We start from the raw sequence: 22,953 nt of genomic DNA, 5'->3' as shown, positions 1-22,953 counted from the left end.
AATATACAGAGGCTGTCACAGCATATGCACATTAATGTATGCACTTCTTTGTGAAGTTAAAGAATAAATCCTATACATGTAACTATTGTGACCCATGCAATTCTCGGGAATGAAAAAGGTGGAGGGTTAGAGTAGGGTTCACTTATTTGTTTTGTTAACTGCAACATAGGAATGTTAATGTAAAGGAAAGTGAAAGTAAATGTAAAAAAATGCTATGCAAGGCAAATTCGCAGCCTTGACACTCATGAGCAGCAAGTTTTTTTTTTATGAAAGATTTTTTGTTTAAAGTATATCTCTATTTTATTAAAAGATGTTCTGGAAAAAGAGAGAGGATATCTGTGCTGTCATTGACATACTGTTGACACAGATTATGCTGCGCATGAGAATTCATGCCTTGTAGTTAATGGTGCATTCAGACGACGGACCGAATCCAGATTTGTCGTGGACACGGATGGCTAATCCGCAGATAATCCGCCTGCAGGCGCAATCACATGACGGACGGTGTCCTAAAAGAGAACAGCTGGGTTACTCTCAACCGCAGACTCCGCGGTCACCTGCGCCCGCTGGCAGTAGACCAGTTTGAGACTATTCAACAACATGGAAGCCTATCGATAGAACACGAAGCTCGCGGAGCTTTGTCGAGTATTGTCGAGGACTGTAATTTGTTTCGGTGAAATCGGTGTTTTTGGCGGAATTGCGGAATGAAGAATTTGCTTTACAGACGGTAGCTGGAGACTGAACTCGCTGCTGTCACGCGTGGGGCCCCGCATATGAAGGGAGGATACAGTGATGCGACGATATCGGCAACTTTTTTTTTCTTTTGCGTATAACAGCTGCCGACGGTGCACGTTGCACTGCTGCACATTGTTTCCTTCTCTCGGTTCGCATTTGGACCTTTAAAATCACTGTTCAAACATGAGCAGTGTTCTGAGACAACCGCAGGACTCTGCGCCACTTTGCCGGCCGCAGAGTCCTGCGGGCGCAATGATTAAAGCAACAACTTACCCGCTATTCTCCAATCTGCCAATCAGTGCATATTAATTAAAAGATATATATTTAAAGGTGATCGTTGTAGAATATGGCGCAGAAATAAACTGAACTAGGCGCCAGCAGAGCTGAAATCAACTGCGAGGAAGCTGCACGGCTCAAGCAGAAGAAAACGGTACTGGTTGCCAGCCTGTTTGTCCGCTAAAGCTGCGGTGCTCCGCCGCTAGAATCCCGATGTAAAAAACAGGTTGGGTTCATCCGTTTGTGAGCCACGCGGACGATGCGAATCGCTGATGTAATGTCACGTGACGTGCCATCCGTGCCGCCACATCTGGATTCAGTCCGTCGTCTGAATGCGCCATAAGCCTCTAGCAAAAAGTTGTCCGTATAGTGATTTTATTAAACGGTGCCTTCCAGTGGGCCCATACTGATGAAGTTGTATTGATAGGCACATTAAGATTTTTCAATTATATACGATTTTAGCTACGAAAATTCCGTTTGCTATGTAGAGGCAGAAGCTCTGCATTCCATGATTAGATATTTGTGCATAGTTTCACATATGCTTTCGAAAATTGCAAGAAGACTTTTATGTTTCCATCATTGTAGTAATTTACTCTTAACAACTAATTTTTTTTCTCCTCCAAATTATGATTTTGAAGTGGTGTCTCCATCCTGTGAAAATCCTGTAATCGAGGCTTCGAAAACAATTTTCTCAACTGCTCACATTGTAAAAGATAAATAACTTGTTCTTTTCTTCATTAGATTATTTGTATATAACAGCAGTTTAAACTATAAAAGTCCACTGTTGCTTCTTATACATACTATGTTTACTAGTAAAAAATCCCCCCCCCCTTTCGCTCTGTCTTGCTTGTGAACTTTTGGATGTTGTGACAAGGTTTTATGGAAATGTAAATTTTTCACTACAAGATTGTTAAGCATTTACGTTAGCATTAAACCAAAATTTTATATTTGCATATTTCTGGCATGGGGCTCTGGGTATGGCAGAAATACATTCTTGCCCTTTCCAAAGTAGCTGTGCAGGAGAAGCCGGAGTCAGTAATTCAGAAAGATGTGATATAGACATCCCTAGAATTAAATGTCGGCACATAGAAATGTGTCACAAAATGGTTTTGGGGCCACATTTCTATGCGGTTCTGCAAAAACCCTGTGTCAAAGTTCTGAGGTAGGAGAGTGGGTTTTATGCTTTATTTGGTGATTTTATGTAGGAGCCACTCTAAAGTTCTCTTTCCTGAGCACATATGAATAAACCGAATAAGACACATCTTCACTCTGTATTGTGGAAAAGAAATTTGAAAATAAGTCATTGAACCTTTTCTTTTCAAATGTCTGTATTTATATTTCAAAGATATTTTAAGGCTATATATTTGATAATTTTTTAAATTTAATTATATCCAGGATGAACATCAATGTCAGTGTGGCTGTGGATGCATAACAGATATCACGTAACTAGCAATGTACACAATGCTGCTGGTACATAGACTTTATATTTATACATCACGATGAGAAAGGTGTCTGGAAATTGTTGCCATTACGTCTTCATGTTTTTCGGCAGGTAGCAACTGCTGGCAAGACGCGTCTTTATACTTCTTGTTTTATTTTGTACCTTTTTCTTGGACGTAGCTTTTGAAATTTGCATGCTGCTCTCAAGGCGTGCATTGTGTTGGCAGCATTTTTCAGGTTTATGTGAGATAAAAATAAAATCAAAATTTCCTGACTTGTGTGTAGACATTCAAGGCAATCTGCAATAACTTTAGTTTTGATTCACTTTAGTTGTATGACCATATCTGAAGATGAATCAAGTTTTAGATTATTGTTGTGGCCTGCTGTAACTCTATAGCATCATTCTTTGTTTATTGATATGTTCTCAGTGATCAGCATGTGTATGGGTAGTCCACCAGAATTGGCTATTAGTAGATTATAGTGCTGTAAACAAAAGTCTTCATATTGATATATATTATTTTTAGTGGTCTTTATTAATTATTTGAACTGTGTGGTAACTGCATTACTAGCTTTTGCGCTTAACGTAAATACGGAATTGCATGCCAATAACTTCGGCAAGTATGAATGCAGAACTGAAACAGATCTCAGATCGTGGCTTAAATTGTATGCTTCTACAGTATACAATCATGCAAGCACATTTGTTTGCAGTCTCTAGCTTTTGAAACTCTCATTACACATACGTGCTGGCATGCATTGCCAGCTCGCAAAAACGGAAGCTGGTGACAATTTTCAAGACTTTACTGATAAGAAGCAACGTGGTAAGGAAAACTTGAAGGGCACCTCACTAGGCCCCATTGAAAATTTTGGTTAAACACTGGAAGCTGTAAGTTAGGGTTTGGAAATGATTTGCTGAAAGAAGTTTTCAAATCGCTTCATTATTCGTGATGTTAAAAGAAGTGTAACTGTCCTGTTTACAATCCTCTCGTAAGTGAACGTAACTGCCAGAGTTCACACTTTTCTCCTTTACTTCCGTTAGCGTCGCGAGCGGTGTAGCTGCCTTGCATTTTCTCAAGTGCCAGAGGAGAACTAGAACAGCATGCTCACATGATAAGCCGCGTCTCCTTTTTTTTTCTTGTCTTTCTGTTTTGCTTCTAGGATGCCTGCAGTTGCAGCATTGTGCGCTCTCATAAAATGAAGGATTGAAAATCGTGTGCCATGGTCACTGACATTCCAAGGAGTGCCTGTGATGTAGGCATGCATGCATATGTGTGACCTTTCACTCTATCTCGTTTAAAGTTTTTAATTTTCATGATTCTTGCGCCACATAGGCATTCCATAATTTTTGCAGGATTGATCTAGGCACCGAGCTTGTTTGCTTGCAATGCCCAAACCTGACGATGGTCCCTTTAAACGATGACAGCATGGGTGATGACTAGTAATTGCTTGGCTTATGGAAAACATAAGTAAATACCCAATAAAAAGCTAACAAAGTCAACAGGTTGTATGTAAAAAATGATATAAAATCCACCTTGTGTTTTACACTTGCCCTCTAAACCATATTATGTGCCCCTTCTGCAGAATAACAATTATTGACATACCAATTATTATAGGCAGTATTCTTACTGCAACATATGTATCAATTCATTGCGTTTTCTTTAAATGCCTGCAAAAACAAGACTGTGCAATTACTAATTAGTACCAATGTTGTCGTCACTAATACTTTCTTTCACACTGTTTGCTCTCTAGTTCATCCATGATAGAATGAATCATTTTGGTACCCTTGTGTTTTGTATAATTTTGTTATAGGCCTACACTGGTTCACTGTAGGCCACCTGGTGTCATTTTTCTAAATAGTGGTGTTTTTTTTCTCGCGGTGGCAATGCCACTTTTTTCTGGCTGCCTTCCGTCCCCCCGGTGGAACATCGTCGCTGACAGAGCACCGCAACATGCCACTGGATGACTCACTGAAGCTGGTGGCACGCCACTTCCGGGAGCAAGTGGAAGCGCAGCAGGCAGCAGCCGGGGGTCCTGATCGACTGGGCCCTGACCGGGAATTGCAGTTCCTGCTCAAATTGCTGGTGGACTCTAAGTATCTGAGCATTCCTGAGCTGGATCGTATCATCAAGTATCTCACTGAGCGCAGGGACAAGCAACTTATGCTTGAAAGGGGTGAATCAGCACAGCAGCAGCCGCGGACAGTTTCTTCAACGGCACCATCTGCAAATATTGAGCCTGAACGTCCGAAGCCACCTGGTGGGTAGACACATTTCCTCCATAGATGCCACTCATTGAGAAGAATATTGTCAAATTATATATAATTTCTTAATGCAATGTTTCTTTCTTTTTTATTCTTCCAAGCTCTGAAAGGAAATAATTGTTGATCAGGAACATGAAAAACGTCAGATTTGTTTAGCACTACTGCTTCTTGCTCGGCAGGTGAAGTTAATCTTAAACTGTATGCGAGCACTGTTAGGAGAAAAAATTATTGTCATCATTGCCTAAAGAATTGGGGGATCAGCTATTAGCATATGCTAAAAGAAATTGCATTATTTATGATGCAGACTTAAAAAGCGCATTTTACGTTCACAGAGCAAAGATCTCATCTGTCTATGTGTGCAGTATTTTTTTGCTTTTGGATGTTTGTTTATTTAGGCTTCTTGTTCTCTATAATTTCAGCTAATGATACCGTGTCTCATGAGAAGTCGTGAGAGCACATAACAGCTCAGGTGGCTTGTGCTCTCCTATATTAAAAATGTGGTTATAAATTCTGTACTCTACAATGTGCATTGCACAAGAAATAAAGAACACCTAGATGCTATGTTGAGATTAGGCATTGCTACAATTGCTACAGCTTTTTCAAGATATAGGAAGCTCTCTTGAGTGTAGAGGGTTGTTGTCAAGGAGCTTGTTTCTGGTGTGCACTCGAATATTAGAGATGTTTTTCATACCTTCTTATCGATGTGATGCCAGTTTAATATTTTTATTGAGTAAAAGTTTTTGAAAGGTGGACTGCTCATGCTTTTGTTAATGTTTAACTTAATAAAAAATACACAGGACATATAACAGAAGATACAAGGTACTACCATAATAGAAGAGGAGAATAGATTACTCAAAACACCAGCCCAGATGCATACCTTTCTATAGATTACTTGTCACTTTAGCTCCTCAACCACCCTTTCCCTCCATCTCTCTCTCTTTTTTTGTGATGATGTGTTTCAAGTTAGTGATACACGTAGACTCTTCATGGTGCATCAGCCTTTTATGTATGGCGGCTTTCTTGGATACATTGTTATACGAAACCTTCACCACGTGAAGGAGTTGGGTGTCGCGACTTGCATGTTTCCGAGTCATGTGCAAGCTCATCTGAATTGACAATTTAAGGTACATATGGCTTTGAAAATGCCTTTTTTCCCATTAGCTTTTGTTTGGAATATTCAACATTGTTGTCTAAAGCTTATTAGACAACAAGTAGAGTAAGAATTTTATATTCTTGATTTTATCCAGCATCAGTGGTTATCGGTAATGTACAAGACATGCTGCATAATATTCAGAGTAAAAAGAAAGCAATGAATAGTGATGCAGATTCTGCACTGTTCAGTATCTCGCGGCTTTATTTCTAGGATGCCGTGCACCACAGAAGCATACTTTTGACTTCCATATGTGTTATGTAAAAGTAAAGAACTTTAGAGGACCCCTGACAGCGAAAGTTTTGTTTGCGACTTTTTTACTGTAATTTGTAGGCTTGTGTCTGGTAATGTCGAAATTGAATCGTAAATGCGCTAATGTATCGTATAATCAATGCTAGGGTCGTTAATTGTGACCAATTTTAGCGTCACTTGGAAACGCCTGCCTAAAATGGTATGAAACTAGCGCCCCACAGCGGGGTAGCGCCTGATGCCACGTGCGTGCAAGCTTTGGTGACGCTGACAGTGCACTTTTCAAATGGGTTGTCCCATGCACGGTAAAGAATGAAAGAATGTGGGTGCTTCGGTATGAATTAAGCCTGTTAAAAGCGTGTCCCCTCATGAAAAAAAAAAAAAAAAATTCCTGGCGAAGGCAGCCAAAACCACCTTGAGAGCAGCCCTACAACAAAGTGAAAGGGGTGAGGAACAATAGCCCTCGTCGGGCACTAGTCATGGTCGTGTGCACGCCGCGAATGTATGTTCTGCGACATCGACAGTACTATTTGCTTTTCTTGTGGAACGTCACACGAGGCCTTCATCTACGTTGTCCTAGTGGCGATGTCGCGAGCACTCGCGCGATGTCGCGAGAACTCAGATGAACACTCACGCTTGCTTTAAAACCAAATTAAAATTCCTTACAGGCAACGTTCGCCACTAATAATCGGCCCGAAGTGCCCACATATGCAAGAAAATCAACCAACGCAAACATCTCGAGGTTTTCATTTTGGTGTCAGGGCCCCTTTAAGTTTTGGCAGTGCTTTAACAGTTCATAAACCTGTGGTCTTCAATAAACTTGTATCACTTTGTTTCAATAGACAATTCGCAAATCCAAGGTAGTAACTGTAACTGGTAATGCTTCACCAATGGGTGTGGCACAGCTTCTTGTCGTCCATTGTGGAAAAAGTCAAGCTTGCAGACATGGGAACCAGAGAAGGGTACCAGACAAGATAAACGCTGACTGTCAGTTAAAGGCCATACTCTCACGGAAAAGAAAGTAGACACAAAGCTTATCTACACATGCTCAACAACAGAAGCACCACTCATCGGGAGCATGTGTGGACCTATGCAAAAGATAACTGTTCAAGCGTGTTTCTTCTTCAGGTTAGGTAGTTGAAGGTTGGCTTATGTATGCACTTTAGCTACATTTCGTAATGAAGTCTCAGCCATGAAATGCACTTTGATTTCTTCATAGATGAGATTCTCATCAAATATTGGAGTTCATTTACATCACAGAAGTGCAACTAAGGATTACATGGCAGTCCTCAGTTTAATGGACCACAACGACCACTTTTCGACTAAGGCAAAATGCAAAAAAAAAAAAAAAAACATGTACTAATTTAGGTGCACATTAAAGAAACCCATGTGAACAAAATTATTCTGGAGACTTCCACTACAGCGGCCCTTTTAATCATGTCATGGTTTTTTGTGTTTAAATGCCCCATAATAATTTGGCTAATGACATTTTATGCTTAATCTCATTAATACAGCAGCCTCGTTGCTCTACATAGAAGCAACCGTAGCCATCATGAACCTTATTAACTTGACCATTCGGCAGTTTATAGAGTTGGTTGTTTGTTTTACAAAACAGATAATAGTCTGTGTTCATTTGTATGCTCTTTCATTCTCTGCACATTAATGCATAACTTTGCTTGTTCGTTATCAGCCATAAAAACGTTTTCTCTGTAGCAATTTTTTTTGTTTTCTTTAGCATGTGCTATAGGGAACGGATGTAGAGAATACCTATGCTATCTTTTCATTGTTATTTCTTTCTTTAAGCATCCACAAATGAGCTACTGCAATGGTAGGATAACCCATCATTAATAAATGCATAACGAGCATCTCGACAAAATTCGCGGAGTACATTCAGTCTTGCTTAATAAGTTGCTGAGGAGTGAGGCAACCAAGGGAAATTCACGACTTGTGTAGAAAGGCAATGTTTTCACCTAACTAGTGTGGATATTAAGTGCCCCCCCCCCCTTTTGGCAAACCATGTTTGCTTCAAAAAGCCCATTCCTGAAGTTGTTTCTTAATACACTTTTTAATACGATTCTGCAGTCTGTCATGCTGTAGAGAAGTATAATGGTTTCCCATATCCATATTAAAAGTTGTGCATCTACCAGGATTCTCCTCTGTCAAAAATTAACTTGGTGTGTGTGAGTTGGGTATGCAATATGGGTATCAAAAACTTGGCGATTCTAAACAGTTCTTCAGGAACATATTGTCACATTCCTTTCTAGTTCCTTCTACAAGATAATTCACCAAGAATTGGGTGGGATTAGAACTACTTACTTGTATCTGAGGGCCCTTGATGCTAATGATGTAGTCTGATGTACCATGGGGGCATTTCACTTAAGCAAAAGGTGGTGGTTTGAGGTTTACTAAAGAATTGCTTCGGCAAACTCTAATACACTTCCTAGATGTATCCTTGGGATTTCAGGAAAACGATGTGTGTTCACAGCATGCTCTAAGATCATCAAATAGTTGCTCAACCTTTCATTCAAACACTCTTAAGGGGGGACACTGCGCCTGAAAACTTTTTTTACAATTCTTTACCAATTTAAATCAAACTCGCTGAGTTTATGTATATTTTGTGTGCTGATTTCAAATATGCATTTTGTTTCTTAGTACAATGTGTAGTTTTTGAATTCCATGTGCCATTTTGGGAGCCCCAGTTTGCCTAAACTGAGAGAGTTGCAAAGTAATTAGGCACATCAGAATGACATGGAATGAGTACAGAGTGCAAGAAAACAAGAATGGATGTTCTAAACCCATTTGAACAAAAGTTATGGCACGATGAACATTCCAAATTAGTCTACTCCAAGCTGGGATTTCAGCCACAAATATTCAACATGCCACAACTTTTGTTCAAATGGGTTTAGAACATCCATTCTTGTTTTCTTGCACTCTGTACTCATTGCAGGTCATTCTGATGTGCTTAATTACTTTGTAACTCTCTCAGTTTAGGCAAACTGGGGCTCCCAAAAAGCATATGAAATGTTTGATATTTTAAAAACTACATGTTATACTAGAAAAATAATTGCATATTTGAAATCTGCACACAAATATGCATAAACTCCGCAAGTTTCATCTCAATCGACAAAGAATTAAAAAAAAACTTTCAGGACCCATGTCCCCCCTTAAAGTCTTCAAAAAAAACAAAAGGAATAGCCATCTCCTGCCTCAAGTCCTCTCTCACCGAATGGTGTGTTCATAAAATTAGTGTCGGCTTTTAACAAGCACGTTACACGTTTTCTTACATCGCAGTAGCCACTATACGCGAAGAGAGCCAAATGTATGTCCTGCATCCATTCCTTATCCCACAGGCTAAAGAAAGTACGAAATAGAAATAGATGTGGTCTTAACATTATTTTTACAGCTCACAATTAGCTACCAAAGTTATGCCCCACTGTGTAGAGAAACAGACACTGACATGTGTTTCATAAAATGTACAGGTGCGATGTGTAGAGCTCAGTGAAACTTCTTGGATGAGTTGGTTGATAAGCTTTGAAGCCATTGTAGTGGGGAAAAAAAGAAAAACTTGACAAGTGGACAAGAGGCCACTGGGACATGTCCTCTCTTCTTAATTCATGTTCTTTTATGCTACTTTTTTGGGTTCAATATTTAGAGTTCTTTTTAGCAGTAGTTGTTTCTGTGTAGGGTAAGCAGGCTATTGTATTATTCAGATTAATTGAGCATAAAATTCTGTTAACTGGTGGACCACAGTATAATTGTGATTGGAAATGCATTCCAAAATTTGATGACAGCATTTTATACAGACAGAAATGCAGAAATGTGTCTCATGGTTGAGGGTTGGTATATCAATAGATCAGTAGAAGTACAAGCATAGGGCACCCTTCAGTCAGCTTACGTAAAGATAAAACTTCATGCTTAAAGGGTTACTGACACAAAAATTTTGGCCTCACATTTTTTTTGCTGCAATGTGTTGCTGGGGGCCTGATAGTCATAACACGGCACATTGTTTGCTGCAGCGCGTGTCAGGTAAACAATTACAGGCTCCTCATTACCGTCCAGTCTCAGTTTCGGTTTTAGAGAGCTCCAAAAATGACAAGCTGCCGGTTGCAATTATCACTACCTAGCATGTGCAATGCTCGACCACGTCAGCACACAGAACCGTGATGCCCTTCTGCGCGGTCCGCATTCTCTGCTCGCGTCCTCACACTTGCCACACGCGCTGCGCGATGTCGTCACCGTCATAGTCCTCGTTGTCATCTTCGTTCTCAACTTTCAACGCGTGCACCGTGGCAACATACTCGCGAGCAGCCGCTGAAAAGTAGTCTGCTGGCGCAACAGCAAGCGTAGCAAAAGAGAAATGGTGACTATGATGTCATCATAACTTGATGTACCGGCTGCGGCGTGGTGGCTTCTGGAAAGTAGGGGCTCTCTCGGGTCACTTTTGAGGGTGTCAATGCCGCAAGGTGCGGCGTATAGTGCTTGACTACGCGCGCGAACTTCAAAATTGACATAAAATACCTTCCAAGCTATATTCACTGTTGATATTTTGCAGGTGATATATGCATCTTGAAGTTTTGTGTCAGTACCCTTTAAAACACGTATCTTTTGATGGGTTCATGCGTGTCCCTGATTGATAGGTGGTGCTGTCATTCTTGATCTTGTGTCTTTCTTGCTGCCACAGTTGAGCATGTGGCATCTGCGTTTTGTGGTTCCCTTGTCTTGTGTTTGCATGCTTTACCCTTCTTCATGATGAATCGTACTGACTAGCTGAACTTCTCAATTATTTCTGTTGTTACTGCTCAGCCTACATTTTCACTGACGAGGAAGGCATTTTAACAGTGGTTCTAATTTTTGCATTTTCCTTTCCAGAAGAAGATAAGCCAACACAGCAAGAACTGCAGCAGCGCATTCTGAGCATGATTGGACAACCAGGCCCTACAAGTCCAACAACCATTGTGAAGCAGGCACCCTTGCCAACACCTGTGCAGCAGCAGCCACAGCCACCAGCACCAGCTACTGCAGGCGATGTCCCCGCTTCCACTTACATTAACTTTGACAACCCGAGCGTGCAGAAGGCTCTTGACAATTTGATACACAATGGTAGCAATCTGCTGAAGACACTGAGCAGTGCTAATTCTGGGGCATCGCCCGCACTTGGCAGTCAGCAGCCCACCAAGCCATTGTCAGGCTATGGTTATGGAGACAGTGAAGCTTATAGCGGAAATGCCCCTGGAATTAACAGTAGCTTTGGTGGTCATGTGGGGCAGCAGTATCAACAACAACCATTGATGAGAGGCCCAGGTGCTCCCACTGCTATGCGGCACCCATTGCTGGGGACCCAGGTTCAAAGACCGATGATGTCTGGCAGGCCTGGAAGCGGAGTGCCGCGATACTGAAATTTCAGTTTTTTTTTTATTATTAAAGCAGTTGCAAAGAAAGCAACTGTTGTAGCTGTGCTCATTGGTTGCTGGCCTCTTCCCATTTAGCTTTTTATTTTCACCAGCTTGTGTATGTTTGACTCTCTTCTTTTCCTTCTTAGCGATCATGTGAAAATCCTCATTGATTGCATGTTACCAAAAGGCATTTTATTATTGTTCTTCCAGTACATACAAGCCATCATTGAAAGGGTTTCATCAGTGTTGTCATTTGTAAAATAATGAAATAAAATTAGATTTGGTACAAGTCATTCAATCTCACAAGTGCAGGAGTTCGTGGCCTGTGATGAATAAAGAAACGGCACAGTTATACTCATCGCTGTTGTGTGAATCTTTACTACGAAGCTGCTGCATCTGTGCAATTTATATGGAAGCTGTGAAATACATGGAGGTGGTCGCCTGGAACCAGCTGCAGCACGTGCAACATCCCATCTTTCAATAAAAGGTCTCTTGTGAATATGTGTTGGAGTTCTTCCCGCCCTGAAGCAGCTGCAGCACGTGCAACATCCCATCTTTCAATAAAAGGTCTCTGGTGAATATGTGTTTGAGTTCTTCCCTTTTGAAATGCTTTACAAAATATGACTGAACACTTGCAACAGTAAAAACACAACTTTGTGTTGGGTGACATGTTTATTGACACACTGGTTTTGCCGCAACAACTTTAGGTGAGAGCCACGGACTTGAAGTTCTGCGGTGGCTCCTCTATCTCGTCTTTGCTTTGAACAAGCCGCAACTCTAACTCGTGGCTGGTGTACTTGAGCTCCGTCTCTGTGTGCATGTTCTGGGCATGTCTGTAGGTCTTCTTTAGCACTGCTTGTATGGTAGATACAGTCTTCTCTACAGATACGCGCAAGTTGTTGTTCGACTTGGTCATCCAGCCGACTAAAATGGCTGCAAATAGGTCGCCCGTTCCGCAGAATTGCGCGTCCATGCGCGGCACGTCCACCCGCAGTGAAGTCATCCTGTCCCCGGTGCGCTTGCTGGCGAATACGACCAGCGTGTTCGCGTTGTTCTCTACCGTAGTCGACGTAATGACGACCGACGTGGCGCCCATTACGTGCAGTGCTTCCATAGCGTCGAGCGCTGCCCCTTCGTCGCGGATCATGATGCCGGTTAAGAGCTCGCTTTCGAACTGATTTGGCGTAACAATGTCGGCCATTGGTAGTAGGTCTCTCTTGTAGATGGGCACCAATTCGGCAGGGACGTAAAGAAAACCGTGGTCACCCATTACTGGATCGCACACGTAGACCACTTCGGGGTTGGCCTTCTTCATTTCGGCGACGAGGTCGCGTACACGCTCAAGCAGCGCTCCCGACGAAATGTAGCCCGTCATGACGTGCGTGTAGACAGACGTGTCGAGATTACTCAGAATTGCCTCCAAGTCGTCGGTGTCGGTTACCTGACCTTTCCATACCGGGTAACCCGTGTGGTTGGAAAACTGCACCGTATCCACCGTGTCCACGTCGAATCCCAAGATCTGCAGCGGGAAAGCGATGCATTTGTTTCCAACGTAGCCGGAAACGACGTGACTTTGGATCGACAGTATGCGGCAATCTTGGATTGAAATCATTGTGTCAGGTAGATGGCAAATGGACTGCGAGGCTTGGTACACCGGCTAGAAAAAAAATTACTGCTCTTGTGAAGCGCCTCGAACACGAGCTCGCGCGGTGATCGTCGCGCGCCGCGTGATACGGTTGCTTACGTTCAGCGTTGTATTCAATTTTGAATAAATGTTCTGTGGTCTGAAGAATCCAGCTTAACAAGTAAGTAGTAAGTGTTCAGAATCTGTACAAATAAAAAGCTGTTTTACCTGTTATGTGTTGTTTACTGGAAAGAAATCAACACACGCGGTGGCAAACTCCTCTTTCACGCACGTTCGTGACCTGTCTGTCACGACCAAAGGTCGGCGCGCTTAATTTACGAAGCTTAATTAGTTACACCCGTTATTCAGCGCGAGTATAACTACACCGCGGCAGGCGAACTGCAGCAACGTGTTCGAGCGTGCTGCTCACTACGGACTGGCGCGCCTTCGACTCTTGCCCTGCATGGTCTGCTTCACTGCTAAGCTCGAGAATTCGGAATACCTGCGAAACCGAAAGTGCTTAAGTCTATAGTGATAGTTACCGACATTTTCATCCCCACCCTTTTCTTTGTTGTTTTGCTTCTAAAGTTTTTTCTAAACTAAAGCTATGCTAAAATTGTGCATTTACAATGTGGCGGTGCTTCTACTGTTTTTCATGTGTACGCTTGCTTTCTGAGCACTGCCATTAACCGAAAGCTAGTGCTCTGCCAAAAATGAGTTGCCAAGCGTGGTTGTCGCGTTTGAGGTATGGGCTCGCGCCGTTAGCGCTCTCTTTGAGAGCGCATACGGTTCACTTGTCATCAAAACTTAAGGTACGTGGGATATTCGCTGAATAATTTAGTGCTGTGACCGAGCAGTTGCCGCGTATTTACACATATGAGCTCGATTCGATTCCTCTGGTTTCGGCGTTATGCTGGTTGCAGGTGAGATTTCCCCTGTGTAATGAGAGCCTTTAACTGTAGTCTCGGTGGTGGTAATTGTTCGGTAACGGTGTCATCTCATTGCGGGTAACTGTTTGCGACTGGGAGGGCGGAGACGTAGGGACTGGTGCAACCGACTTATCAGGATCGAATCGCGGGCGTGTTCTTATCTCGTGGTTGGTATTGGTGGTTGATTGTGAAATAGCAGTTCGTTTCTTCTGGCAGTGTTTCCGTTGGCCGCCTGCCGCTAGACAAGGAACGGTGTCGGCTGTTACACCGCAGATTTTCCTTCTGTGTGGTTTTGCATTCTTCAAGATGTCCGAAGGTATGTGCCCGATTCATCACAGACGCGAGAACGCTTTCATTAACTGCGCAAATCGTTGATATTCATTCACATGCTGCCGTGTTCACTAATCACGAAACATATGCTACTGGTTCTTGTGGTTTTCAGAGCATGTCGCGATTAGCGTTCTCCCATTAACGTGCACTTTTCCTTGTCGTGTACTGTGTTGTAATGAACGCGTGACGTGCTGTGTGGGTTTTACGTTATTTTTTAAATAACGCACGGGGTTCTCCAGTTCGTGACGCTTACTGCTGAATGAAGCTCGTGTATGTATAACATCGTGCACTCTATCAGGTCAGCGAAATATTCGCAAGATTTTATCTGTGGCACTAATTCTCCTTTTAGTTTAGCTTTTGAGAGAGAACCCAATGCTCCTTGCATCTTCTGAAGCGTAAGACTCCCATTAATACGCATTCATTTTGAAATTAAGTGTGCTTCTATAATTTTTGCTGAGCATGCAGTATTGTTCACACGACCCTACAACATGTATTATGGCTGTAAAACTCCTGATAGCAGATTTCGTTTTACATCTTTAGATCATCTGCTAGTGGATGGACTAGTTATGCAAGTTGAATGCATTCAAATTGGTAGTGAAATTGGCTTGCTAACTGGAATTTACGCAAGTAGTCCAGCTTAAATATGTAGGTTTGGTTCACTCGTATTCTTCAAACCGTGGTGACCGCAAGTTATAACTCTGTACCTTTCAGCTTCTGTATGCTCGTAAGGTAACCGGTCGTGGAAATAAAGATGGCCAACTTCATAATGCTGGTGACACTTCTTTGCACACAAAAGCCCTCATTCTTAACATAAAGGAATTAGCTGGACTTAATCCTAAACATAAGACTAACATTATGGCAGAAGGTGAACAGTTGATTCAGATTAAAAATGAACTAGGTTTTTTGAACATTTTTCTGGAATCCAGCATAAATGATGGTAGTTTCGCTTTAAAAATTCAGCATAGTACTAGGAAAGACGGGAATTCCAGGACTTTCTATGATTGCAAAAGACATAGACGTTAGCCTTAAATCTAAAATAAATCTGGTTAACACTCTGGTTTTTCCTGTGATAATGCATGGGTGCAAATTGTGGACCTTATGTAAACATGAAAGAAGCTTGATTCTTTAGAGTTCTGGTGGCTGGCATAGTGTGCTAAGGGTTAACCAACCTGTGCCAGATGTTTCTTGGCAGAGGACCTACACTAAACCTTTATTTTGGTCATGTTTTATGGGCTGTTGGTTCACTGGAGCGTAAATTAATGCTAGCCAAATGGAAAGGTAATACAAAATGGTGTGACAAGTGCAACAGCTGATTTTCAGGTTTCAGGTCTAGGTGAGCTTAAAGAACTTGTGCACATAACTGTGGTTCATATATTCATGGTGTCACTAGAAGTTTTCAGCACTTAATGGTACGCAACATGCTTGCCATATTTTGGTAAGTGTTCATCTGATATAAATTAAATTTACTTCATTTAAGACAAATTCTACTGGTTCTATCTAGAATGCTGTTCTAGAATCTTTGTGTTTGAAAAAAATATCTGAAATTGAAGAATTGGGAGTTACGGTACAGCTACGTTTGAGTATTCGAATTTTCAAAATGTGTACATACATTGAATGTCATTGTTTTAAGTATTCAACACCATCGTGATAGTTGTCTTAGAATTGGCTGTAAATTTCTTTATTTTAATGATCTAGTTTTGTAGGTATGTTTAATGAAGGTAACAATTGTAAGCTGTTGCTATTGTCAGCTTCAAATATGGTGTAAGGCATAACTCGCATATTTGTCCAAGTTTTTTGAGGAGCCACCAAACTTCATTCATGATGTTCTGTAATTTCGATTTTTCTTTGTCGATGTCAGACAGTCTTTGAGCCAAAATCAAACTGTGTCCAAAAACAGCAAAAATTTAGCATTTTGTACCTAAATAAAAGGGAATACAGACCTTTTAAACTACCTAATGAAAGCACCAAGGTTTTTCTTCTACCTCAATAACTAAATTGAACTTCAGCTGAGGTTTCTTCATAATGTAAACTGCCACTTATTCATGGTGGTGATCTGGGCTTGGCTGTTGGAATGGAATTTCATTAACCGTTTGTATCCCTAGAGCAACATAATTGTCAGGGTGCTCATGAGTTGCCTTGTATGTGCAAGTCACTCTTGTGTGTTAGATGGGCATTGACTCAGTGGTACCCAACTTGCTACAATAATGCCTCTACTGAGCCCATGTAGATAGCACAACCTGCAGAGTTGTGATGAGTTCTTTTTAAGAGAGTAGCCATATTGATAATCATAGTTCACATTGTTCTCTTTATCTTTTCATAGATGTAATGAAAGGTAGCAGTTTATCTCCAGCTGAATAAAAGGGCACCCATATATGTTGTCGCAGGAAGCTGAGCATGTCACCTATGTCACATGATTTTACAATCCTAATCATCTTAATGCAGCAGCACGTGCTGTTAAAAAACAAAAACAAAACATACTAAAACCCACCAGAAATGTTCAATGGCCATAGGTCTTCAAAGTGTTCCTTTACTACTCCGAGAGTTGAAGTCTACGTTTCGGACTCCATTCTTGGTGCAGTAGGTCTGTATGAGTGTGGAGACCCTTGAAATTGGGCATGGCACTATGATAAATCTCTGGTGACCCTTGTTTAATGCTGTGTTAACTAAGGTAAATTAGTATTCAGAGAAATAAGAGTGCTTTAGTAATATTCAGTGGTATAACGATAAGTGTTCTGTTGTCTGACACGCACAAGAGCCACTTACCTATGACCAAAGTAAGAAATCCAACTGCCTGTACACAGCTTGGTCGATATCGGCAACGTCAGCTTGTGTAGGGTAAAACCCGTGGACTCCCTTTGTTCCTTTTACAGGAACAGCTTAAAGGGGCTGACAGCCGGTCAGTACTTGTGATTAAATCCTAGTGGAAATGGAAAGACCGTGAATTCTAGTGACACAATTGAGCATTCTTTTTGCAATTTGAATAGGATTTGTATTTTTAAATTGTACTTGAAAATTGTGCAAACTGGCGCATCGTGCTTCAAGCACTTCTTTGTGTACTCCACCTCCTAGAAGTCAAGAAAAAAGTGTGTTCAGGTAAGGAAAGCCAAAAGGTAGTTCTGGCTTTTTTGTTTCAATTAAAGTTTTTTTTGCCATAGCAAAATCCCTTCATGCATAAAAACTAAGCTCACTTTTTTTAGTGGACGTCTTTGTTCTAGTATGAAAAAATATTAACTGAAACAAGGTGGCAAATATGGCTTATGCATTTACAAGATGTTTCAATTTTGAGAGATTCTCCATGTTTTTCCTACTTTCCTGCTTTTCTTGCTTCCTGTAACTTTGTAAATGAAAGTAAAGTAACCTTAATCATCTGTACAAGCCCACAACAGGAACAATATGTTACAAATGTGGATTTGAACAAGAGGCAGAAAAATGTTTTATTTTTGTAATTTTGTGTGTGCATATTTTTACAAAATATTTGGGATTTTTTCAGTACATAATTTCCTACATGCTAAACTTGCAAGAAAGTGTTTTTAATCTCTCTTACTTGCCGCCATTTTCATCTTTCACAATAAAATTTGAAATATCTGAGTGTCGAAATTGTGGCATTTTTTGCACGCTATCCAAGAAGAACAGTTGTTTCTTGCAGAAGGGTATTTGGAACGGCCAGTTGGTACGTGTTATAATGATGAAAAACAGCGCTCAACAGTGGGACAGAGGGGGAAGAAGCCCACGACACAAGCGCAGTTGCGTGCAACAAAAGCGCTCTGTCCCGTTTTAGTGCTGCTTTTCTTCAATGTAAGTTGTGTCTCATTTCTATTACTTTCTCCGGATTATTTAGCATGATTAGTTATCTGTTATGACAAAAAAAAAAGAAAAAAAAAACTTAAGGCAGCTTCGCACTAGTGGTTTGCCAAGTTTGAAGGAATAGCAGAGCTGGGTCGCCTTCTTCGTTTCTCTTTATTTTTCTCTTTTTTTCTTCCTCTCTCTCTGTCTCTCTGTTTTTTCTATCTCTTTTTTGTCTCACTTTTTTCCTCTTTTTTCCCTTTCTCTCTCTCTCTCTCTTTCTGTCTTGCTCTCTGTTTTTCTCTCTTTCCTGTGTCTGTTTCTTTCTATCTCTTTCTCCCTATCTCTTTCTCGGTCTTTCTCTCTCTTTTTCTCGCTTTCTTTCTCTCTGTTTATTTATTTCTCTCTGTGGTTGTTCTCTCGCCAACCTGAGTTATTGTATCCCATGCCGAAGAAATCGGCGCAGCGGGAGAGCGTGCACCAGGCGTACGTGTTCGGGGAGCGAAGCAGAAGAACGGAACAAAAAGAGAGCGCGCTGGCCGAGTTATTGCGTTGCACACGCTAGGCGGAGCCGTGCCAGGTGGTTGCTAGGCAATGCGTACTGACGTCATCGCTTGGCGAAGTTCTTTGCACACGCCTCGTGGCCGAACCTCGAGCTTAAACAGCTCCACTGTTTAAACATGTTGCATAATATTGTTCAGAGTTAAATGAAAGCTGTGAATAGTGATGCATATGCTGCACTGTTCATTGCCTCGCGGCCTGACTTCTGGGATGTTGTGCACCACAAACATAACTTTCACTTCCATTTGTGTTATAAAAAGGAATTAACTTTAAGTGCAATCAAAAGATGACTGGTGATTTTTATAACAGTGGCCTGACCAGCTTTAACGACAATGGCTGACTGCATATGGCATTTGCCAGTTGAATATGATCTCGTGGTTTGAGCTTTCTGCCACAATGCCACTAAGCAAAGAAAACACAAACAACCCTGGTGATATAGCTTAACAAAAAAGCCGTTCATTGCAACATTTCTATATTGTGCGCCGCTGTTTCTTTGAGGCACCAGTGAAAATGTTTAATCAATCACATAGTGTATGCGAACTTCTAATGAATCAATTGATTTTTATACTTGCAAATTATGGCATATGCTGCAAATTAGCTTTAATATGTGAAAAATGCATGGAGGAAGGTAATGTTTTTTATAAATGTTGCCTCTTGTATATGGCGTCATGGCATGTCAGGATCATCTTCTACGACTGCTACTTGATGTATTATCTAAGCACCAGCTTGTAGTGGGCCCAAAGGGAAAAAAATGTGTTTAAAACCCTTTATAGGTAAAGATGGGGCTAATAGTCTGAACTGTTTACTTCAAGCTTTGAACAACACTGGCCTAATTGAGTCAAGAGAAATACGCATTGTCCGTAACACGACGTGATATGACACTAGATGAATATTAGATGAACACTAGATGAGCCTAAAGGTGTATCTTCTGTTTATGTGTGCATGTTCCTGTGTATGAAGAATAAAAAAGGAAAAAAAAAAAACAACTAGCCAAGTTCTCTTATGTCAGGTTCTGTTGTTGCTGCATGGTGAACCTCAAAAATTTTTGTCTCTTGGCAGATTTATTTTCGATCAGCAGTACAAAGAAAATTGCATTTTCTTGACCTTTGCACTCTGCCTGCTGACATCAATGGGGTTTAAGCTAAGCACAAGTTGCAATTGACGGCAGAAAGACCATTGCATGAGCTGTCTTATTTTTGGAAGCATATCTGTGGTGCGATCTTGTACGCGTTACAAAATAAACACGGAGGCGTGGCATGACAACCAGCCGCACGTGACCGCACGCGATTGGTCAATGCAGAGCCGTGACGTCTGTCGCGGTTCAAATGGGCCATTCGCGTGCGGTCACGTGCGGTCACGTGCGGCTGGTTGTCATGCCACGCCTCCGTGTTTATTTTGTAACGCGTACAAGATCGCACCACTGGCTACTGCAAATTGCAGGCTCTTTGTTACATAGGTAGTTAACACAGTCTCAATTGTGCGCAGATTTTCATATCACTATCGCCCGTCCATTCTTATCTAGGAACTCTCGTCCGCCTACAGAGACATCGAGGCTGCCATAGTATCGTGTGGGGGTCACAATTGTGCTAGCTCCCCATCAGTGGCCTTGTGCAAAAAAGCTTACTTTCCTAGATAAGAATGCCTGTGCGATAAGAATGCCTGAAAACCACAGCGCTATGATCTGTGATGATTCACAGATTTAAGCCTTATAATAAGTTACACGCTTTACACAGAGGGCTTAAATCAGTCTGCTAATGATCCTAAGGACTTACCCTGCTGGCTCAGTGCGTTAGTACAAAATTGTCAAAACTGTTTCAGGGTCCCTTTAATACAAGTTCTTTAAGCTCACTTAGATATTCCCCTCTAGCTTAGAGAATGTTGTATATACATTTTTTCCACTGGCAAACTCGTTTTCTCTTACTTCCCACTTTGGCTAGCATTAATTTTTGCTCCATTGAGTTCATAGTTCTCATGGCATGACCAGAATAAGATAGCTTCTCTTTTCAGGAACTTTGAAATCATTCAGGATTGCTCTTTTATGACTGAGATAATTGTTTCTTGGGTGTCCATGCGATTCTCAACTCTTCAACAATACCACACCTCAGAAGAATGTAGCTTACTTCTTCATACTTTTGCAATGTCCGTAACTCACACCATGTATCGACTCAGGGAAAGGAGTGCATTAACGAGGTAAATTATAATTTTTAAGCTATCATATTCCTTTTTGATACTCTTTGAAAGTGCATCCTTTGCTTTCTTTGCTAATACATTCTTGCTGTATTTATTTTGTAGAGCTACCATCTTTCTTAATTCTTTATCCTAGAGAAACATCATGTTCTAAATGATCGTTTGCGGCATTATTTGTCAGACTGCTCTGTTCTTCACCTGTGTTCAAAACTTTTCTTCTTTTACATTTAAAAAAGTACCAGCTTTCTGGCTTTCATCTTTTATCTTCATAATTAAATTTTTTAAGTGTTCTATGCTTCTTAGAAAGCATAGCAATAAACAGAAATTATATTAGTAATTTCTTGTTCATTGTCAAATCGGGTAATGTTATGAACAATGGTTGTTCCCCTGCCTTTCAATTAAGTCAGTGTTGTTAAACGTTTCAGAGAAAGGTTCTTAACTATCTACCTCATCTTTACCATTACAGGTTCTTAAATTTTCTTCCGCTGCAAGAGGCTTCTTGTTCTGTGCATGAGGCAGCAGCGATCACAAAACTCTTGTTTCTGTGCCAGAACATTGTCCACTAGACGTAATAATGTTCATCAGGACCTCTTCCACGTTCTGGCACAAGTTTTTCATGGTGATGGAGAGCTTTTATTTTCAACACACATCATACGATACAGTATAAAATTTCACTTGATTTATTATTTTTAAAATGGAATGTTCACTTGAGTGAATATTTTATGAGTGCCTCAAGGCAGCAGCAGGGTTTAAAAGAAACTCCACACTAAAATGCTTTCAGTTATGCTACATGACCTTTTTTTTTATTATTTTTTTAAAAATGATTTTTGGTCGCCTAGTCTGCACGCACTGGGTTGCCTTGCTTATATTTCTGTTGAACCTGGGACATGTTGTTGAACGAGAAAACACTACATCCAGTCTTCCGCTGTCATTAGAGCGAGTTACACCTTTGTATTTCTTATACGGGGCACCTGTCTGCTCTCTGTAGCAATTGATTTTCTTTTTTTTTTTTTTTTTGTCGGGGTGTGTGTACAGGTATTGATATCCTTGAGATAGTGAAAGGCATTTTTTTCAGGGCCCCTAAGGTCCTGGAATTATTCTCGTTGCATTTCTTGAGCAATACCTCATGAAAGCTGTTCAAGATTATCTGACAAGCTTTCTGTGGTGGATTGCCGTGGACCTGGCAAACTCCCAGTTTTGGAAATAATACAGTTGAACTGATGTATTGCAGGTGAAGAGGATCACAAAGTGCGTTGATATATTGTCATGCAATATTGGAGATGTTAGGAACTTCACTGCATGACTGCCTGGACTGCTATTTCTATACTTCACACTAGACATGTGCGCCGGACCCAAAATCACCGGCGGTAGCGCGCCGGTGTTTCCACCTCCGGCGCCAGCGCGTGAACGGCGCGGGGTTGATCGGACCGGCGCGGTGCGGCGGGGGAGGGGATCAGTGAATGCAATACGCCGTAATGTTACATGAACGAGGGCTAGCAGCTAACTCTTTTAGGGGCGAAACTCCTTATGCCGTGGGTCTGTCTGTCCTCTGTTTCTTTGTAACGTTGTAGTAGCCACTTCTAGGTCGTGAGAAGCGCGTGTTCTGGTATGCAGTAGAAGAAGACGACGACGTTGACAAGTGAGACTATCGTTGCGTGTTCGCCTGTGTGGCGTTCTTTCTTCATTACTACGTCTCGTGTTTTCAACGACACCCGAAGACAACATTTCAGAAGTAACGCGCCATGAGGCTCCCTCTTGGCACGCTTTCTCTTTAGCTCGGAGTCGCCAGATGGATGACAAGGCTGCGGAATGGAGGGCACGGAAGGCGGCGGCAACGCGGGCTCGCAGACAGAATCCTGAGGTGAGAGCCCGTGAGGCCGTAGCTGCACGTCGACGCCGCGAAGCAGATTCCGCCGTTTGAGCCTGCGAGGCCGAAGCTACTCGACAAGCTACGGGGCTGCGGCGAGAAGACCCCGCCGTTCGAGCCCGTGAGGCCGAAGCTGCTCGACAAGCTGCGGGGCTGCGGCGAGAAGACCCCGCCG

At 41.6% G+C, this 22,953-nt stretch overlaps 3 protein-coding genes across 8 annotated transcripts in view; 1 reads left to right on the top strand and 2 right to left on the bottom strand.

Annotated features, from left to right (window-relative positions):
- Positions 1–22,953, bottom strand: part of LOC119406972 (small nuclear ribonucleoprotein-associated protein B) — a 373,302-nt gene that overhangs the window by 143,467 nt on the left and 206,882 nt on the right. The gene's annotated exons all lie outside the window — the stretch shown is intronic.
- The window catches only part of LOC119406870 (nuclear receptor coactivator 5), a 156,220-nt gene that overhangs the window by 71,572 nt on the left and 61,695 nt on the right, over positions 1–22,953 (top strand). For 2 of the 6 annotated variants that reach the window (XM_049419220.1, XM_037673640.2), the window contains 2 exons: positions 4,384–4,701; positions 10,974–11,851. The exons of the other annotated variants lie outside the window; for them this stretch is intronic. In XM_049419220.1, coding sequence (XP_049275177.1) covers positions 4,384–4,701; positions 10,974–11,500 — 845 coding nt within the window. In that variant the 3' untranslated portion in view covers positions 11,501–11,851. Of the gene's footprint in view, positions 1–4,383; positions 4,702–10,973; positions 11,852–22,953 lie in introns of those variants that run through there. 6 annotated transcript variants of the gene reach the window in all.
- On the bottom strand, positions 12,192–13,391 carry LOC119406903 (pyridoxal kinase). The gene has a single exon (XM_037673680.2). It carries the CDS (start codon positions 13,107–13,109, stop codon positions 12,201–12,203), a length of 909 nt encoding a protein of 302 aa, XP_037529608.1. The 5' UTR covers positions 13,110–13,391; the 3' UTR covers positions 12,192–12,200.

The sequence above is a fragment of the Rhipicephalus sanguineus genome, chromosome 1 (genome assembly GCF_013339695.2).
Source record: "Rhipicephalus sanguineus isolate Rsan-2018 chromosome 1, BIME_Rsan_1.4, whole genome shotgun sequence".
In the NCBI taxonomy this organism is placed as follows: Eukaryota; Metazoa; Arthropoda; class Arachnida; order Ixodida; family Ixodidae; genus Rhipicephalus; species Rhipicephalus sanguineus.
This window is presented reverse-complemented; position numbering and strand designations above follow the sequence as displayed.

Excerpts from the sequence above, each read along its gene's own strand:
- LOC119406903 (XM_037673680.2), bottom strand. The coding sequence starts at position 13,109 with ATGATTTCAATCCAAGATTGCCGCATACTGTCGATCCAAAGTCACGTC.